General features: G+C 35.1%; 3 protein-coding genes across 3 annotated transcripts in view; 2 read left to right on the top strand and 1 right to left on the bottom strand.

Annotated features, from left to right (window-relative positions):
- Positions 1 to 294: 294 nt before the first annotated feature.
- Positions 295 to 1,071, top strand: LOC107494248 (uncharacterized). Its single transcript, XM_016115304.1, has one exon. It carries the CDS (start codon positions 295 to 297, stop codon positions 1,069 to 1,071), a length of 777 nt encoding a protein of 258 aa, XP_015970790.1.
- Positions 1,072 to 7,762: 6,691 nt separating this feature from the next.
- Positions 7,763 to 8,128, top strand: LOC107494250 (uncharacterized). The gene has a single exon (XM_016115306.1). It carries the CDS (start codon positions 7,763 to 7,765, stop codon positions 8,126 to 8,128), a length of 366 nt encoding a protein of 121 aa, XP_015970792.1.
- Positions 8,129 to 17,282: 9,154 nt separating this feature from the next.
- LOC107494234 (uncharacterized) overlaps positions 17,283 to 21,227 on the bottom strand; it is a 5,561-nt gene continuing 1,616 nt past the window's right edge. The window contains exons 2-7 of the mRNA XM_016115289.3: positions 20,685 to 20,826; positions 20,525 to 20,607; positions 20,089 to 20,175; positions 19,693 to 19,841; positions 19,068 to 19,199; positions 17,283 to 17,633 (exon numbers count right to left, since the gene is read on the bottom strand). Of these exons, the coding sequence (XP_015970775.1) occupies positions 17,444 to 17,633; positions 19,068 to 19,199; positions 19,693 to 19,841; positions 20,089 to 20,175; positions 20,525 to 20,607; positions 20,685 to 20,823 (780 nt within the window). The 5' untranslated portion in view covers positions 20,824 to 20,826 and the 3' untranslated portion in view covers positions 17,283 to 17,443. The remainder of the gene's footprint in view (positions 17,634 to 19,067; positions 19,200 to 19,692; positions 19,842 to 20,088; positions 20,176 to 20,524; positions 20,608 to 20,684; positions 20,827 to 21,227) is intronic.

The following is a 21,227-nucleotide window of genomic DNA, read 5'->3' as shown; positions in this document are numbered from 1 at the left end:
AATGGAGTGAATAATATGCAAAACCTACAACAACACTCTGAATATTCTCGTGAGTATCATGTGGGCTCCACTTCGAATGCTGTGAATTCAACAACAATATATCGACAACAAGTGGAGGAGAGTCAATATGACTTGGTCAATTTGTTGACTCAGTAAATGACTACAATTCTGAATCCCATGATGGCTGATCATGAATCGAGATTCGAGCATCTTGCTTGACAAGTCGAGAGGATTGCTTGAATCGTTGATTATGATGATGGCGAGAGGCATAACGCTCGAGAAAATAACGAGGGGATGGAAAATATTTTTCAAAATAAAAATCATATTCAAAATCGAGAAAATCCCTGCAGGGTTCGTCGAGGTGAAAATGCTGATGATGTTGTGCATGGTTTACGTGGTGATCGTTATCAGGTTACTCGAATTGTAGAGGAGGTTTTAAATCGGGTTGGATTGAATGTTGGTTTTATGAATCAACCACATTTTGTATCTGCTTTCCCCCAAGTAATTCAAATGGTTGAAGTGCCAAGAGGGGTGAAAAATCTAAAAATAACCACAAAATTTGCTGGAGAAGTTGGAGAGTCAACTATTGAGCATGTTGCTCGTTATCTGGTCAAGATTGAGAACCTAGCTAATGATGAAAATTTGAAAATAAAATTTTTTCCTTCATCATTGATGAAAAATGCATTCACTTGGTTTTCGAATCTTAGACCAAATTTGATTACAACATGGAATCAGTTAGAAACTGCCTTTCACGCTCAGTTTTATCGAGGGGAAATAAATGTAGCAGTTACTAATCTAATAGCTTTGAAACGTGAAGATGGTGAAACCATCGATGATTATTTAATACGTTTCAAAAATGTTAGAAGTAGATGCTATGTGACATTACCTGAAAGTGAGATCGTGAAAATAGCAACTGTGGGGTTAGGATTCTATATGCGTAGGAAATTGCTTAACGTGCATATTCCTGATTTGGCTCATCTGGCTGAAAAAGTTCGGCAGACGGAGCTTATGAAAAAGGAGAAAGAGAAACATAGAAATGAACAGAGATCGAAGAGTAAACCTTTTACTTGAAATGGGAAGGTTGCTTATGTGACCATGGAATCCTCGGAGGAGGAATTCGATTTCGAAACAGAAGTCGATTTGGCTGAACTTAAGAAAGGTCCTCCAGATGTTTGTTCTTTATTGAAAAAACTTACTGATAGTGAAAAGTCGAATGATTCAAAACTTAAAAGTGGAAAGAAATATAGTTTTGATATTTTGAAATCTGATCAGATTTTTGATGTGTTGCTTAAAGATAAACAATTGGTTTTGCCTGAGGGTAGAACTTTACTTTCCATAAAAGATTCAAAAGGAAAGCCTTATTGCAAATTTCATCAAGCAACAAGTTATTCGACTAACAGTTGTGTCCGTTTCAGGGATTTGATTCAAGAGGCAATCATGGAAGGACGTTTGAAATTTGATGATGGCAAGAAGGAGATGAAGGTCAATGTAGATCCCTTCGAGACTGATGCCAGTTATGTGGAACCCTGTTTTGGAGTGAATATGGTGGGGATGTCTTACGACTTTGATGTGGCTCTTGACAATTTCGAGTCACAAGTGAGATCTGTGTATCCTAGAACAGGAGACGGTTTGTTGGACTTCTTGGTTCAGCAAAAGATCAAAGACTGAAACGTATCTTTGTGTCCACGGTGTAATGCTGTTTTTGATGCTGAAGCAGTAGCAATCTTCGAAAACGGGAGAATAAAGAAGGAATTGGCCCATAAGGAGGAACAAGCACGTCAAAGGCAGTCAATTCGACGTGTGGAGGGCTCAAGTTCCAAAATTCCTCAACATGATGTGACTACACCTTTTAGTTGATCTCAGGCTATAGGTGTTCAATGGATTAGAAACTGTCAAGAATTCCAAAGGCGTGATCACCTGTATCGACGCAATCCTCAATGGGGGCATCGAGCACCATCTCGAAATCAATATGCTTTCTATAGAGGGCGAGCCAGGGGATACTTGGTGGACGAAATTGTGATTCATATGTTATTGCATTTTGTAAAATTCATTGCTTTTTCTTTCCCTGGCAATGGCGCCAAAAACATGATGCCAATACCATGGTTTACAACTATGTGTGGTCACAACTCCGTTCAACTTAACCAGCAAGTGTACTGGGTCATCCAAGGAATACCTTACGTGAGTAAGGGTCGATCCCACAGAGATTGTTGGTATGAAGCAAGCTATGGTCACCTTGTAAATCTCAGTTAGGCAGATTAAATGGTTTATGATAAGTTCGAAAATAAATAATAAACAGAAAATAAAATAGTAAATAGTTACTCATATAATTCCATTGTGGGAATTTCAGATAGGCATATGTAGATGTTGTGCTCCTCTCGAATCTCCACTTTCTTATTACATTCATCCAATCCTTCTTACTCCTTTCCATGGCAAGCTGTATGTAGGGCATCACCGTTGTCAATGGCTACATCCCATCCTCTCAGTGAAAATGGTCCTATGCTCTATCACAGCACGGCTAATCATCTATCAATTCTCAATCAGGTTGGAATAGAATCCCTGGATTCTTTTGTGTTTGTCACTAACGCCCATCCTTCAGGAGTTTGAAGCTCGTCACAGTCATTCAATCCCAGAATCCTACTCGGAATACCACAGACAAGGTTAGACTTTCCGGATTCCCATGAATGCCGCCATCTATCTAGCTTATACCACGAAGATTCTGTTGGGGAATCTAAGAGATATGCGCCCGGCCTAAGGTAGAACAGAAGTGGTTGTCAGTCACGCGCGTTCATAGGTGAGAATGATGATGAGTGTCATGGATCATCACATTCATCAAGTTGAAGTGCAACGAATATCTTAGAATAGGAATAAAGAGAATTGAATAGAAAGTAATAGTAATTGTATTGAAACTTGAGGTACAGCAGAGCTCCACACCCTTAATCTATGGTGTGTAGAAACTCCACCGTTGAAAATACATAAGTGAGAGGTCCGGGCATGGCCGAATGGCCAGCCCCCATGATCTAAGAACTAATCGTCCCAAGATGATCCTAAGATCTAAAGTGATCAAAAGATGTCCAATACAATAGTAAATTATCCTATTTATACTAGACTAGCTACTAGGGTTTACATGAGTAAGTAATTGATGCATAAATCCACTTCCGGGGCCCACTTGGTGTGTGTTTGGACTGAGCTTGATCTATCCCTGAGTTGAGGCTTCCTTTGGAGTTGAACGCCGAGTTATAGGGTGTTTCTGGCGTTCAACTCCGGGTCGTGACGTGTTTCTGGCGTTTGACTCCAGACAACAGCATGTACTTGGCGTTGAGCGCCACTTTACGTCGTCAATTCCCGAATAAAGTATGGATTATTATATATTGCTGGAAAGCTCTAGATGTCTACTTTCCAACGCCATTGAGATCGCACCATTTGGAGTTCTGTAGCTCCAGAAAATCCATTTTGAGTGCAGGGAGGTCAGATTCCAACAGCATCAGTAGTCCTTTTGTCAGCCTTTTTCAGAGTTTTGCTCAAGTCCCTCAATTTCAGCCAGAAATTACCTAAAATCACAGAAAAACACACAAACTCATAGTAAAGTCCAGAAATGTGAATTTAACATAAAAACTAATGAAAACATCCCTAAAAGTAGCTTGAACTTACTAAAAACTACCTAAAAACAATGCCAAAAAGCGTATAAATTATCCGCTCATCAATACCCTAGAAGGAGAGGAGGAAGAAGGAGTTTCAATCAAGGTAAGAAACTTCAAATTGAAACATGTAAGGAAACTAGCAAGGGGGCAACTCCCTCTGTGCATTCTCGCATCGCCTTTCCTTCTGATGGAGAGACTTACCCCAAAGAGATTCCATCACCAGCAAAGATGGAGAAAGGAAAGGAAGTTGCTCAGTCCTCTAGGATTGACAAGCACAAAGATGTTGATGTTGATAAAGAATACTTTGATGAAGGAGATGATGACATGGTAGGAACAATTTCGATAATTCCTACCGAGTACCTTGGAGAATGCGAAAGTAATCCGAATGAGGATTACGACCAAGAGGATGAAGAGGCTTTCTTTTTCGTTCGCATAGAGGATGAACCAGGTTTTTTTCCTCGCCCTACTGAGAGACAAATGTCTAATCTGCGTCCCCTTCATATTGTTGCTATTGTAAATGGGTTCAAAATAAACAAGGTGTTGATTGACGGAGGGCAGCGATTAGTCTCTTGCCAGAAAGGATGTTGGGAAAAGTAGGAAAACATTTTGATGAGCTGGTCCCTACAAACATTGCTGTGACTAATTTAAGTGGGAATTTTACGCCAGCAAGAGGATTGGTTACCTTGACTATAAAGGTGGGGTCTTCGAAGAGACACTCTATGTTTGTGGTAGTGCCATCGAATGCCAGTTATAACTCCTTACTTGGAGAGATTGGATTCATGGAGTAGGTGGTGTACCATCTACAGTGCATCAGAGCATGCTTCTGTGGACTAAAAAAGGCAAGCCTGAAATTGTCAAAGCAGATTCAAGTCTCTACGTCGAACAAATGCATGTCGATTTTTGGATATATAACCGTAAATTGAAGCCTTTAACTGTTGATCAATCTCTGAATTCTTACAATTGTGAAGGGTTTTACTTGACTTCGGAAGGACTTTCGGTGAAGTTGCGCTATCCAGATATGTCTTTCGAGCCGACGGGTTGGGATTGTCTTTCTTGAAGACATCGAAGGCTGAACTATGGACCAGGTTGAGGAAGTTTTCAACTACCTGGTAACTTTGCATAATTATTTAAATAATTTTCAAGTTTTAGAAAATAAAGATGATTCTTCTGATAAAGTTGAATCAGATAGTATTAGTAAATCTACTTATTGTAGTATGTTTGATTCAACACTTCCAGTCGAATTTAGTTATGATTTCCCTATTATTTATAAGAAACTTATAATATGAGTTGGACTGCCGATTTAATAGCAGAGGCTCATTGTGTAGAAAATAAAAGTCATGATGATTTAATCAAAGATCAAGTTTCTACTCTTTCTCATGATGCTATTGATTTTACTTTCGATTGTATTTATGATTTGGAGCCTTTGGGATTTGAAAAATATTCAATCAAAGATGATCATTATAAGAGATTTGAATCTCAAGATCCACTAGAAGAAATTAATTTGGGGACTCATGATGACGTTCGAATTACATTAATTTGTAAAGATCTTGTTAATCCTTTTTGAATTGAGCTTCTCAATTTGTTACATGAGTTTAAAGATTATTTTGCATGGGATTACCATGAGATGCCTGGTCTCGATCGTTCATTAGTAGAACATCGATTAGCATTGAAACCCAATGCTCGACCAGTGAAACAAACCACAAGACGTTTTACTCCTGAAATCAATGTAAAAATTAAAGAAGAAATAGAACGCTTGATCAAAGAAAAATTTATTCGAACTACTCGATATGTGGAGTGGATATTGAATATTGTTTCAGTGATAAAGAAAAATGAGAAATTAAGGGTATGTATCAATTTTCGTGATTTAAATAATGCTACTCCAAAGGATGAATATTTTATGCCGATTGCCGATATGTTAATCGATTCTGCAGCAGGAAATAAAATTCTTAGTTTTATGGACGGTTATTCTGGATATAACCAAATTTTCATTGCGGAAAATGATGTGGCTAAGACTGTTTTTCGTTGCCTTGGTGCGTTAGGCACATATGAATGGGTGGTTATGCCTTTTGGTTTGAAAAATGCTGGAGCAACATATCAACAGGCAACGAATGCCATTTTTTATGGGTTTATTGGGAAATTTATAGAGGTGTATATCGATCATGTAATGGTAAAATCGATTTCTGTAAGTCAACATATAGACCATTTAAAAAAGGCATTTTTAACTATGAGAAAGAAATGATTAAAAATGAATGCTTTGAAATGTGCTTTTGGGGCATTCGCTGAAAACCTTTTAGGTTTTGTTGTTCATAAGAAGGGGATAGCTATTGATAAAAACAAAGCAGATACAATATTAGCTTTGTCTGCCCCCAAATCGAAGAAAGAAGTACAATCGTTTTTGGGTAAAATAAAATATCTTTGAAGATTCATTTCAAATCTTTTGGATCGTACTAGGGTGTTTGCACCTTTAGTAAAATTAAAAAATGGTTCAAAATTCGAATGGACCACAGAACATCAATTAGCGTTTGATTCGATTAAAACCTATTTGGCTAAAGCCCTGATTATGGCGAATATTCGTTCGTGTAAGCCTTTGAAATTGTATATTGCAGCATCTGAAAATACTATAGGGTGTATGTTAGCCCAAGATGATGAAAATGGGCATGAACGGGCTGTTATTACCTTAGTCGAGTCTTAACTGATATCGAGATAAGGTATTTACCGATCGAAAAGTTATGTTTGTCATTATATCATGCTTGTATGAAGTTAAAGTGTTATATGGTGGCTAAATCAATGAAAGTTATAGCACAGACCGATGTTGTTAAGTATATACTTAGTTTCCGTATGTTAAGAGGACGTTTGGGGAAATGGATGTTAGCATTAACCGAATTTAATTTGCAGTATATCCCAGCAAAGGCTGTTAAAGGCCAGGTCATCGCAGATTTTTTTGTGGATAATTCAAAATATCTGAATGATCAAGGGGCAAATATAGTTGATGTAGATGTTAACTATTGGAAATTATATTTCGATGGATCTAAGCATAAAGATGGTGCAGGGGTTGGAATCCTCATTATCTCACCAGAGGGTATTCCGTCAGAATTTTTGTTCGGATTAAAATATCCTTGCTCTAATAATGTTGCTGAATATGAGCCTTTAATTTTAGGTCTCAAAATTTTAATTGACAAAGGAGCTTTAGAAGTTCAAATTCTAGGGGATTCACAGTTGGTTTTAAAGCAATTGTCAAAGGAATTTAAATGTAATAATGAGACGTTTCAAAAATATTTAGTAACTTCTTGGGAGTTGTTAACGTCTTTTCAAAAGGTTTCTTTGGTGCATATCCCTAGAATTTATAATGAAATTGCCAATGAGTTGGCTCAAATTGCTTTGAGGTATCGAATTGGTCCAGAAACTATTAAGAAGCTATCTAGTATCCATCAAATTTTAGTACCAGCAAATGAAAGAGAGGTGATGTGTATGGATGAATGGGAGGACTCTGATTGGAGAAAGACTATTGCTCAGTATTTGAAAGATCCTAATACTACAGTCGATAGAAAAATAAAATTATGAGCAATGAACTTTGTTTTATTGGCCGATGAATTATATAAAAAAGGGATCGATGGAAGTTTGATGAGATGTTTGAGTTGAGAAGATCAGAATATTACTTTGGGCGAAGTTCATAATGGGATCTGTGGTGTTCATCAGGCAGGAAAGAAAATGAGATGGGTGTTATATCGTAATCATGTATATTGGCCATATAAGATAAAAGATTATATTGATTATGCAAAAGCATGTCGAGAATGTCAGAAACATGGTTCGATACAACAAATTCTAGTAGCTGAATTACATTCGATAATAAAGCCATGGCCATTTAGGGGTTGGGCTTTGGATTTAATTGGTTTGATTCACCCTCCTTCATCGAAACAACACAAATTTATTTTGGTGGCTATTGATTATTCACAAAATAGGTTGATGCTATTCCATTAGTAGAGGTTGGTCAAAGTGAGATAATTGACTTTATTGAGGAAAATATTATCTATCGATTTGGAATTCCTCAAACGTTAAGCACTGATCAAGGAATTATATTTACTGGCCAATGAATTAAAAATTTTGCGGCTTCAAGAAACATTAGTATGGTTACTTCGACTCCTTATTATGCACAGGCTAATCGGCAAGTAGAGGCAGCGAAATTGATAGGCTTGATTAAAAAGCATATCGGGAGTAAGCCTCGAACATGGCATAAGACTTTAAGCCAAGTATTGTGGGTCTATCGAAACTCACCAAGAGGTTCGATAGGAACTTCACCTTATAAGTTGGTGTATGGCCATGACGCGGTATTACCATTGGAAATTAATTTGAATACTTTAAGAGTATTGAAACAAAATGATTTACCAGTCGATGATTATTGGAATGCAATGTATGATGAGTTAAATGAGTTAGATTCGGAGCGAATCTTGGCACTTGAGAATATAATTCGACAGAAAGAAAGTGTTGCTTGAAGTTATAGTCATCGAATTAAAGAAAATTCTTTTAAGATAGGCGAATTGGTTTTGAAAGTTATTTTACCAATGGAAAAGAAATCGAGATTTCTGGGTAAATGGTCCCATAGTTGGGAAGGTCCTTTTCAAATTATAGGGACATATTCTGGAAATGCCTATCAAATTAAAGATATCGAGTTAGGAAAGGTGATTAACTCGATCAATGGGAAATACTTAAAACTTTTCTATTGTTGGAAAACTTAGAAGTTCAATATATATTAAAGTTCGGAAAATATGGAAGGAAATGGCTACAAAATAAAGTTAGAAGTAAAAAAAAAAACATTCAAGGTGCCAATAGTTTTGCCAAATCAGAGCGCAGCTTCGTTCTTTTGTTTTCCAGGATTGTAAGCACTTCAATCTGCCTGAGTTTATCAGTTTGAATTCTCTCAAGTTGTTTTTCATATTCTCCCCATTCAGTGTCAATCGAGACAAGTTTTTGGATAAGAAGATGTTGCTCCTATTGGGCTGCGGCCAGAGGCTTGGCTAAAGTGGCTCAATTTTGGCGGACAGTGGTAAGTTGTTCTTGGATCTGAGCTAACTCTACCTTGAGTCTTGCTTCTTCTTGATCATGGAAAGTTTGAACAGAAATATCATGGGAGATCTTGAGATCAAATTCTTCACCAGAAACTTGAATTGGTTGAGCAACTTTAAGGCAATGTTCTATTTTAGATTTGGCAGTAGCTTCCTCAGTTTCAATTTCTTGGAGTTGGAATTGAGATGCAACACTTTCATTGAGAAGTTGTTGGAATTCTTGGATTGAGGGAGAATATAGTCTGTCAGTTGGCAATACAAAGGAAGAATTCAAGCAATCTTCCAGAAGTTTGTTGAGAATGGGGTCATTAACCCATGTGGTAGGTGGATGATCCAAGAGTTTGATGAGTGATCGAAGTTGTTCCCGAGTGTTGGGATCTAATTTGATTGGAGGCTTCGATGTAACAGGCCTTGAGATCGTTGGTATAGGCACCGGAACTTTGTTTTCTTGGATGATCTTATTTAAAACAGAAGTCAAGTCTTCTAAAGTAGCACTAGTTAGAGTGGTAGGAACATTCGATATCCTTGGTTTCAGTCCTGGAGGAGTCTGGAGTGTAGGATCAGGTTGTAATTCTGGAGGGGTTTCTAAAACTTTGGATCGAGAAGAGTCCGAATTGGTTGTGTCAGCAACTTTAGAAGCGAAGTCGAAATCTGGAATTGCTTGGTTCTCTTCAGTAAAATTAGCTTGATCATTTGGTGAAGTTGCTTCGAGTCTGAGGGTTTCTTTTGGAGAGTGTTGCAAAGGATTTGTTGTGGAATCAATCACTTGTGTTGTGAGAGAAACAGGTAGAAAAGCGGCTGGAATTATTTGAATTGGTCCTGTGAATTGAATGGAGTCATGTGATGTAGATTGTTCTTGACCTTGTGGTTGTGGCAAATTTGATTGGTCAAGAATTCCCGCAGATGGTGTTGAGTGAGCAACATTGACAGGCTAGTATAGAAGGTACACAGTTACAAGTTTGAAATTTATTTTAAATTAAAATATGATGTGTGTAAAGATAATGTGTTTTTAAGTTAAAGAGAGGAATTATAAAATCACCTTTCGAGAATATCTGGTAGGAGTTCTTCTACTTTTTGATGATGGTGGTCGAGCGGCTTCGGCTTTCCTTTTTTGAGTTCTTTTCGGGGAACCTTCAACAACAGGGAAAGTAAGAATCGCAACTTGTTGAATTTCTTCCAAGGTACGAGTGTATCTGGAGTAATAAGCAGCCCACCATTCAAAACAGGATTTGGTGATATAGAAACTGCGATCGTACACCACGAAATTAAAGCGATCCTTACGTTGTTGATTCTTTAAGAGGCAAGAATCGAAATCCTCTTGAGTGGTTAAAGTAAAGTGGCAGAAAGGTTCATCATTTTGAGGTTGTGGTGTTGGGATGGCTTGAGAAAATTCAAATTGTCTGGCTGTCATATTTGGAGCATACAGAGTAATTTTGAATTTCTCCTTCTTGTGTAAAGGTAATCCTGTTGGTATTACTTGTAAAGCTAGCATGTTTGCGCAACTTCGATTTGCAAGTTCATTTGCTTCATCGGTGTTAGGGAAGAGTAAGCGGTCCAACAAAGCAGGACCACGGTTGCGATGCAAGAAAGGAGTGAAATTGAGTTGGTCATTTTCAAAATCTTTACAAGTATGGAAGAGGGAGAAAACAGCCCAAAATTTATCTTCATCTGATTCAGTATCTGGAAAATTGGGTTTGAATGCAGACAATCGAAAGCCATAAATATATTGCTTATCAGTATTACCACTATCAGATTTGGTCATGAAATTTTCAAAGACGGCATTAAGCCATAGTTGAAGAAGCCATACAGGACCCCCTGTGCTGATGATCTTGTTGTTTCGAAAGTCACAGACAAATTGACCAAGTTTTTCGAAAATATGTCCTAGAAGAAGCTTAGCCAAATTGAGGGATTTTCCTTCGTGAAGAAGAGTGACTAAAGGAAGGTAAAATTTCGACATTTGGACACTTTGAGAACAGAATAAGACAGCATTTAACCAATAAAATAGGAAGGCAACATGTTCATTGCCAGTGATTTTCGCACCTTCTGCACCCATGTTGTGGGTGATAACGTCATTGTAAGAACTGGTTAAAACCACATTGTAGTGACGCTTTGGTTGCATGTCAAGAGTACAATCTGGAAAATTGATTGGGAGCTTTCAGTAATAGCAGCCACGTCCAGAAGGGACATTCCGATCATTCCACATGGAAGGTGGAAGTTGTTGGTTGTTCTATTCCAAAAATAAGTCACGGCCCTAATCATCCAAGGGTATGTGGTAAGTGAGAAATGGGAGAGTCTTAGTAGTTCATGAATTCCTAAAGCTTTCCAGCCGGCGCTTTTAGTAGGCTCAAGACGTCGATACCAGGCTGTGAAATCATATCCCCGAGGGTTAATCTTTGGATTGTTCCGGAAAGATTTTTGATTGATGAAATGGGAGATGTTGAAAGCTTGGTTTATCAGTAAGTCTTCTCCTCCAGCACTCGGAAAGAAAGAAAGCTTCTTATTTGCCTTCTCTAGAGTTTCAATTGGTCCAAGAAAGCAATGCATATCAGTACTGATTATAAAGGGAATTAGGATTCTGGTTTCACTAGGTTGCAAGTGGAGATCGTCAATAACTTCGTCATGGACTTGATTGAGAATGTGAAGAGCTGGTGGTGGTGGCGGTATTATCTCATGACCTTTACCCTTGTCTTGGGTGGTAGTCTGGGAAGAAGAACCAGCCATTATCAGAAAGGAACAAGGAGAATAAAGTTGGAGACTTTGTAAAAAGTTTCTCAGTGTAAGAAAAGAATGATGAGGTTCAAGAGAGTTGAACAAAAGAGAAAATGAGAAATTTAAAGCGCTACTGTCGCCGTTACTGTTGAAGTGAATTGAGGTAACTTCACGAGGAAGATGAAGTGGTAGAGAGAGAAGGTGTAAGTCTCGAGAGATGTGTCGAGTGAGTCAGTAGTAATGGGGTTTAAATGATAATTATTCCTGGTTTGAAAACGGACGTTTTTTGGATTAAGTACTTTATTTATCGATAATATTATCGAAAGCAACCACATTAATCCAAAGGGACAATTTGTTGATCGAAAAATAATTTTGATATAAATGAGGTGAATCGAAGAAGTAAAGTTTAGTCTCTCGAGAAGATATGCATGTGAGTATAAGGTTTGAGGTATTCAGCGCTAATTGGATTTCGATTGTGTGGTTGATCGAGTAAGCCAAATCGAATGGAAGTTTAGATTCGAAGAATTGAGTAAGGCCTTCGAGAAAGCTGATCGAATAGTTGTGGAAGCGGGAAAGTTCGTGGCTTTTATAATACGAGGAAAACATTGGAAATATCTACAATCACGCAGTGAAAATGGTTACCAAGAGTGATTGTATTTCAAATCTGTAATTCTTCATTTAATTGTAAGTAATTGTAATCAAATTAACCGTTATGTAAGATAGTCTATAAATACTGTGAAGTGTTAGAGAATAAGGGTTGGAATCTTCACTCAGAAAAAATACTCTAAGCATTCTCACATCCCAATAAAGTCCTGAGATTGCAATCGAGTTACACTTTCTGTAGGGTTCCTTCCACTTTTTTTTTCAATTTAGTTTTTTCTGTAAACTTAACTTTTCAATTAATTTTATTCTTGAAATGTTCTTTATGTTCTTCATTTAATTTATCTTTCTATGTTTTCATTCTTCATGCTTAAGTTCTTCAATTTAATTGAAGGCATTGTTATTATTTTTTCTTTTAATCTTCATATAAACTTGTCCATTTACTATTTATTTAGCTTTCAAAACTTTAATTTCCAAACTGCATTTTATCGATTTACAAATTTATTTTATTTTATTGAAAAAACTTGTCTAATCGAAGACGCTTTGATACACTTCTAGAAAACTGGTACTCGCACAGATGGGTAGGTTTCGCTCCCAGACCACTAGATATCGAACCGCTATCGATTTGCTAAAAATCGACAAAACACTGACATCAGACAATCTGTTAATTAACTTTTATCGATCAAATTTAAAATACAACGTGTTACACTTTTTCAAAGCAGATAGTAATTAATTTTACCTGTTTGCAATTGGAAAGAGTCGAGGATTGCCAGAAATCGGCGCAAGAAATGGTAGACGGATCCAAGCCTATGTAAGCAAAAGTGTAAGTGGACCATCAATCTCCTTGCAGTCGACACGAGATGCCCTACACAATGCTCTATACAGGTGTGTCAGGCATGCTGATCTCCAACTAAATTGTATGATCCCAACGAAGTTACGGAACAACAGCAAAAACTTCCAGTGCACCACCTGCTGCTCCAAACTTGTCTCCAAATAGAATGGTCCCAAATAATAACATTATGTGGTCCTTGACGTACCTCTGAATGTGAATGTCATCAGTCAACATTAAACGATCTTTAGTCCTCAAAATCTCGTCAACTTTATGAAATTTTCTCTACAATCTGTTTTCTTAGGTGCAACACTAAACTGGTGCAAGCATTCGGCCTCTAAAGCCTCATAACTACGTACTGAGAATCGGTCCTATAATTGGAAGACCATTTGTTGAAAGACCAAGAATTATCGCCACGTCCTCCAATGTCATAGCACACTCACCAACTGAAAAATAGAATGTGTGAGTCTCAGGACATCATTCTCGAACAGAACATTAACCAATGTCGACTGACATTAGATAATTCCAATATGAAAAACGTGATAAAAATCAGTCTCCCGTAAATGCCCATCAACAATTTGATTGTACGAATCTAGCGACATTAAGTAGTTACATGTCAACATCCGTGAACCCTACAAAACGTAGCCATATATCACATTAAACAAAGATAATCATATTTAATTATCAAATTAAATTTAACAATATCTCGTTTTCATTATCACATAACCAGTAAAACATAATCATATTAACAACTATATTATTAACTACTCAAAATATACTAAATCTATTTTACAAAAAATCCACATTTATATTTATTAGCTTCTAATAATAAATAAACCTTAAATGAATCTAAAATATAAATCTAATTATTATTAAATATATTAAAACTATATTTTTTAATGTCAAAAACCTATTTATTTTATAATAATAATTCTTATTTATTATTGTTTTTTATTTTTCATGGTACTATAACAATAATAATAATATAGCTTAATTAATTCACTAACTAACAATTAAGAATGATTAATTATTATATATAAATAATTTTAAAATTTTCACTTCCAGTACAACACAATAAACAAACATATCAAGTAAATATTTAATTAACAATACACAACAACAAGTTGTTAATCCTTAATTAAATATCTAAATAATATACTCATAATAATAATAATAATTAATTCAATAATTTTTCAAATATCTTCTAAATTTATTTTATTTTACTGACTATTTCTAACAATTAATAATAATATTATATATATAATCTTAATAATTATTACTATAATATTTCTACTAATTTCTAACATTATCATTATTATTTTTATTAATTCAAAATATTTTATAATAAAAATTTAGATAATTAAGATTTTCAAGATAATTAGCAATGTAAAACTTTAAGCGATTAACTTCTTTTATTTTCCATCTCCTTGGCACGGTTGAAATTTTGATTGTGGCAATTTTTTCTTTTTCTGCTGAATTTGTGCAGCAAAAATGAAAAAAGAAAAGATAAAGGTGGGATTGGGGGTGGTATGGAGAGTGAGGCACGAGTGAGAGTGAAAGGGATGGTTGGAGGAGTGTGTTACGGAAATACAAGCAGAATGAGTCAACAATCTGAGGTTGGAGAGCGCTGCATGGAGGACGTGTGGCTTACTTAGTGATTCTCCCTGCACTCTAATAGCCATGGGTTACATTTTCCAAATAATTTTTCAGGTAACTCTGATAAAATTCTGGAATACATTTTTCATTTTTCATCAAATTTAGAAGGCTTTTAACTTAATTTTTCATTATCCGTTGAATATATAGATTTGTGCAGGTGCTATAATACTCACTGACTGTGTGTTCTGGCTTATTCTCTATGTTGCTGACAGCCAAAGACTACAGTCCCGATATTGTGAGTATGGGTGTCATGAAGCCACTTCTCCAAAAGCTTAAATTGATAGGAGAAGGCACGCGAACCGTTATATTCTCTAACAATTCACATTGCATTGCATTTTTTCTTCAAAAAATATTTGCATCTTTTACTACCTTGTAGTTTATGTTTTTCATGCACTATTAACGTTGTTTTATGCTCGGTGACACAAACCTGACTTGCATGGTGAGTTTGGATTTTAGTATTTTATAAATGTTTGCAATTTTTTTGTTAAATTTGTCAGTTTCTTTATCATTATTATTTTTGGATATGTAGCGTGTTCAAAATGTTAAACTCACAAATACTTATTCTTATACATGCAGAGCTTTCCAAAGTTTCGATTTGCATATTTTATGTTGTGGACGTGCATATTCGTGATTTTTCAGTGGATCCTCCATGCTTGTGTTTCAATGTGGTAAAAGCATACTTACCTATGCTTTGAAGGAAATTTTTTGGTGAACAAAATAACAGTGTCTAAAAATTGCCAAAGATTAACCCACAAATTGAAGATTAACACATGAAATGATTAAACATAATAAGACCCATTTTAAAAGTATACTTTTGTGAATGACGTTAAAAATGAGAAAATTTAAGTTATAAAAAAAAGAAAAATATAAATATATGGAAGGAAAAAAAGGATAAAAAAAAACTGTGAAGTTAATAAAAATGAAAAATTTTATTTAAATAAATTAAATAAATATTTTATTTATTGAAATAAACAATTATAAAAATTATTACAAAAATACATTTTTCAATCTTATCTGGTTTACACTGTAAACTAGATATATGGAATTTAAAAAAATACACTTATTTCGTTTATCGTATAAACAAGATACATTCATAATTATTTCTCGTTTACACCGGTATTTGTAAATATAAAAATATCATTTTTGAGAATAATAAAAAATATTAACAATTTAAATTAGACCAAACTCTTAACATGAAACGTTTCAAATAATAGAGAAAATAGACGGTTTCAAAATAACAAAGAAGACGGGTTGGTTTCTAAGAAAATAAAGTGTTAATTTTAAATTGGCAGTTTGAAATTACGTCGTCCATTAATTAGTTAGTTAAAATCATCTATTTTCTTTATTATTTTGAAACGGTCCATCTTCTTTATTATTTGAAACCTATTTTTCTTTTTATTTGAAACATTCTATTTTAAGAATTATTTTTTATTATTTTTAAAAATTATATTTTTATATTTATAAATACACATATCTCGTTTACACGGTAAACGAGATTATTATGAATATATTTTGTTTACACTCTAAACGAGATATGTATATTTTTTCAAATTCCATATATCTCGTTTAAATATATTCATAATTATATTGTTTATAGTGTAAACAAGATAAGATTATAATTTTTATAATTATTTATTTCAATAAATAAAATATATTTAATTTATTTAAATAAAAAATCTCATTTTTATTAACTTCACCACTTTTATTTTATCCCTTTTTTTCCCTTTCGTGTATATATCTTTTTTTCTATAATTTAGCTTTTTTTATTTTTAACGTAATTCACAAAAACATACTTCTATTCTCATCATATTCAACCATTCCACGTGTCAATCTCTAATTCGTGGGTCAATCTTTAACCATCTTTAGATATCATTATTTTGGTCACCAAAAAACTCCCTTACATACGTATCATTTTGAGAAATAGTTAAGAGTACCAATTAAAAATACCACATTTATTATTGTTTATTACTTTAAAAAAATGCCATTTAAATAAAAGTTTAAATTAATTGATTAAGGAAAAAAATCTGTATCTTTAAGATTTTGGTTGTTTCTAGTTTGACACCCTTAATTGTTACAGCTGACCTTATCCTTTTCTTGACTTGTCATCCTCATTTGCACCCTTATATAATATTTCCATATATGAAAGTAGTCCTAGGTAATTAATTATGCTTAATGATTCAAATGATCATACATATATTATTAATTTATTATCTCATCCTCTCGAACTTTTCAGGTATTTTGCTGTGGTTCTAGTGCATATTCCATGCTACGACATATTCTCCATACGATACACCAAACAAAATAGCAAGTTTCGTAGGTTGTTCCATTTTTTTCAGAAAAGGGATGAAAAGTTTACATATTACAAAAGTAGTGTATAATGTCTTTTCACTTGAAAACTAACTGTATACTGAACAGCACTGTTTTGGAATGATGAGTTGAATTTTGATACAGTAATATATATCGAAGTTGTATCCGGCAAAACTAAGAACACACTATGCCTTCAAAATAAAAATTGGCAGCCATGATGTAAACAAATTCCATCTAGAAGTTTACTTGTCTTTACACAATAAAAATTGTTATCAGGGGAGACAAACATTAAACATCAATTACACTTTATTTTCAATTAAATCCCTATAATTTAAACATTTTCAATCATATTCCTAGTTGTACAATAAAATCCTTCAATTAAATTCAATATCCAAAAATTACAAAAACTTTTAAACAAAAGAATCTAATTGAAAAAAAAATTATAAGAAATTAATTGAAAAAAACTAGAGACCTATAAAATAATCAAATCTCTAAATGGTCAATTGAAAATGTGTCCTTAGGTAAATCCAAGTAACTATGCAACTGATTTAATCAAAATACAGTTTAATCATATGATTTCAACTATCTAATCACCTCGTTGATCCCAACATAATGATCTCTAATTTTCCATACATAAGATCAAGTTATGGCTTTACATATTCTCTGATAAATTGTTCCAACTGAGATATCTCTCCAGTTAAACCAGAAGCATCTGCAGTTGTAACTTTGTTGTAACATTGGATAAAAGAAAATTGTTCTCCCGGCACCCCAAGGGTGAACTCATTTGTAATGTCCGCCGCCGATATTGCACTTCTTGATGCCCGTAATTTGTCACTGTAAAATAATTAGTGTCATCAACAATGTTGACAAAAAAAGGTAGAAAAATAGCTCTCATAATTGAAATGGAAATCAAACACCACCATAAGGTTAGCTTCAATAAATCAATTTTGAATGAGGTCTTTCTTAATGGTTTTTCTTAAAATTTCATTTGTATTCCTCTAAGGCTTTGACCCTTGTTATTCGAGATATCTTCCATCTGATATACTTTTCACACTAGGCCTCTGGAACTCCTCACAACAAAAAGCACTTTATTGGAATTTCTATTACTAAACATCTTTCTTCACTCCATGTTATTCCAACTCTTTCCTTAAGACACTAATCCTGTCTAACCTCTTTCCAGATGTCCTCTCCTTTACCACAATATTCTCATCTCTAAACCCTAACCAACATTACTTCATAGAACAATGTTATTCCTATCTATGCATCTTTGTTTAGAATTCTCCTATGAATTTGATAATTGATTGACAATTTGCCCTCGCATATTAAACTATTAAACATATAAATTATAATAAGTCAACTGAAGCTCAACTCTATGCTCTAGGCTATAAGTCATGTGAGCTCAGGGGAGCGGAGATGTCGGTCCGACCAAAAATCCGTTGAACCGGTGGTTCAGCCAGTTCAATTCACTCATAGGACTGGAAAGGCTAACAACCCGGTCAACAGCTATCAAACCCACTGAAAACCTGGCGGTTCTCACAAACTGGCGCGGTTTGGACACTGTCCCAGGCGAGCATGGGGTGGCGTCCTTCCACACTGCACCCGGGGAACTGTGAGCAGTGCACCTGCAGGAACTGTGAGCTGATCTGGCACGCATATCCTGCACAGGCGGAAGCCTTTTCAATGAAACTCAAAGGGGTGAATGAGGCTCGAACCAAGGATTATGCCGTGGCCTTACGCCAGGCTTCCAATGGACCAAAGTTTCCTTTGATATAAAGGGTGCTAACATTTATATATATAGTATGAATGCATTCTTCTTTTGATGTGGTCTTAGTTTATGGACAACTGTAAATCTTTTTCAATTAATGGAAATTTAATTATCTTGGAAAAAAATATCATTTAGTAATGTTATTGTAATATAATTTTATAATGCTGCATTATATTATATAATAAAAGCATAATTTATTTTTATTCTATTATAATTTTATATATTGATTTAATTATTATCGGGTTAAACGGTTCGACTAATGACCAACCGGTTGAACCATTAACCCAATGACCTAGTAATTTGGTCGAGTCAATTGCCGGTTCGGTTTTGATAACTATGATTTAGATGACCAGCCAGAACCTGTGAACTGTCCATGAGGTAACAACTTTATCATTGCACAACAGCTGATAGCCTCACATAATCCTCCAACAATATGCACTTATAAAGTAATCAACGAAAAAATCAAAGCATAGCATATAAAAGATTGAATGTTGAGGCCATACATTTCCTTCTCCATCTGCCTGCGGATAAACTCCTTCGTATGAGCAGTGACCTTGTCTGTTTTGTTGCAGAGAATAAGCAATGGAATCTTCTTCTTCACAATACTTCCCTTGGTCAAAATATCATATAGATACCTGTGAAGAAAGTGAATTAGGAACTACTTCATCAAGATATGAGAAATAGTCACTAAGTTATATAATTCTTGATGCCACATGCATAATGCTCACTACAAGCTCATTAGAAATAGGGTAAACCACAAAAAAACGCACTCAAATTATTTTGTCACCAACAAAAATACCTCCGAAATGTGTTATTGACAAAAATATCCTCAAATTATTTTAAAATGTGAGAAAAATACACACCTATGTACTGAAACGTTCTACGTTAACGGAAAAGAATGATGTGACAAACGGAGTATGGAGTCTCACTTGACATGTTGAATGCTCCATTAGCCACGTCACATTTTTTCCATTAACGGAGTAAGTCTTTGATCACAATTGGACATTTTTGGCATGTTTTTAGATTATTTGAGAGCATTTTTGTCGATAACAAAATTCAGGAACATTTTTTAGGTGCATTTTTTGAGGTTTACCCTTAGAAATATATACTCAGTGCAAAAGGAATTACTCTGAAGCAGAACGGCAGTTTGGTAAGAAATCCAAAGCATCAACAACAAAAACTATGCCAGCAGCTTGAGGCAAGTATTCATCCAATTTGGGACGAAGACGAGAATGTCCCGGGACGTCGACAACATGAACGGGTTTTGTCTTCCGCTTCTATCAAAGAAACAAGAGACAAGATCAGTTCTAATATGTTTAATTCCACAATCAACCAACAAGTATAACGAAAAATAAAATAGACATAATTTCAAATAACTTGACTACCCATCCAAGGCTTGTGTATGAAGAAAACCCAAGGCATTTTCATACAGAATGTAAAGCACAATGAAATACACATAAAAAATCGTGTTTAATTCTATTTATTTATGTACATGTATTAAAGGGCAAAATCCTAGTGTCTTACCTCTGTTGTTTCAGAATGAAGAACAAAAGTCTCCTCATTAGGTTCCATTGACGTAACAGTCCCCCCATGGATAGAGCCATCCCTAAGCTGATAGAGGCAGAAGAAGTACATCAATAACATTATATTAGCATGGGAAATGCAGGTTCTTTTGCTGCATAGTGTACTGAAATTCCATTTACACACAAAATGGGCAAAATTAAGTTAAGAGTAAACACAATAAATCATAGAAAGCAATATTCTATTCAACAATCTAATGGCACCTGATAATGTAACAACATTGCTTAAGAGTGTTTCACTATCTAACCATGAATATTCTTTTTGTTCAAGATGATAGCAACAATTCATTAAGCAAAGCAAACTAGAACAGCAATAATTTAGAAACTACAGGATACGAATTCAACTATGAACCAAAGAACATGTGAATTGAGAGTTTTACCTGATAGAAGAGAACAGTTTTGCCGGCACCACTTAGGCCAGTCAATACAATGGTGTTGGACTTGGCACGCTTCAACAACCGCACTGCAAGCAACAAAATCCATCATCAAAACCTATCACAAAAAAAAAAAAGAAATGTACGAGAATATGGGGAAGCTGACATGATAGGAGCAGCAGGGTGGTGAAAACGAGGATGGCAGCGGTGGCGTAGAGCTGAACTGGGGGAACCTGCCGAAGTTGCTCTTCGGCTAGGCTCCACCAATGGAGAAGTTGTTCCTTCCACTGGTCCAATTCTTCCATTGCCTGAGAGAGTGAGGGAGAAGAGAAATGAAAACACCAGAGAGAGAGAGAGAGAGAAATTCTAGTAAGAGAAAGAAAAGAGAGAGAATAGAAAGCGGCAAAGGTACTAGTTGAGTTACCCGGTGGCGGACGGCAGTTCCGATGAGGGGGAGATGGCGGAACGAAGGTCTTAGTTAAGACAATTAACAGAATCCAAATCCTAAACTCAGTATTATAATTAAATGTCCCAATTTCACAATAAGAATCCGACCCGTAATCCCAGTCTCATCCCAATTTCACAATAAGAATCCAAACCCTAAACCCAGTTTCACAGCAACAGAATCTAACTCTAAACCCAAATTTATCAATTAACATAATGCAAACCCTAAACCTAAACCCAAGGTTCTGAAAACTGGACTGGTCAT

This window comes from Arachis duranensis, chromosome 6, assembly GCF_000817695.3.
Source record: "Arachis duranensis cultivar V14167 chromosome 6, aradu.V14167.gnm2.J7QH, whole genome shotgun sequence".
Taxonomy (NCBI): domain Eukaryota; kingdom Viridiplantae; phylum Streptophyta; class Magnoliopsida; order Fabales; family Fabaceae; genus Arachis; species Arachis duranensis.
This window is presented reverse-complemented; position numbering and strand designations above follow the sequence as displayed.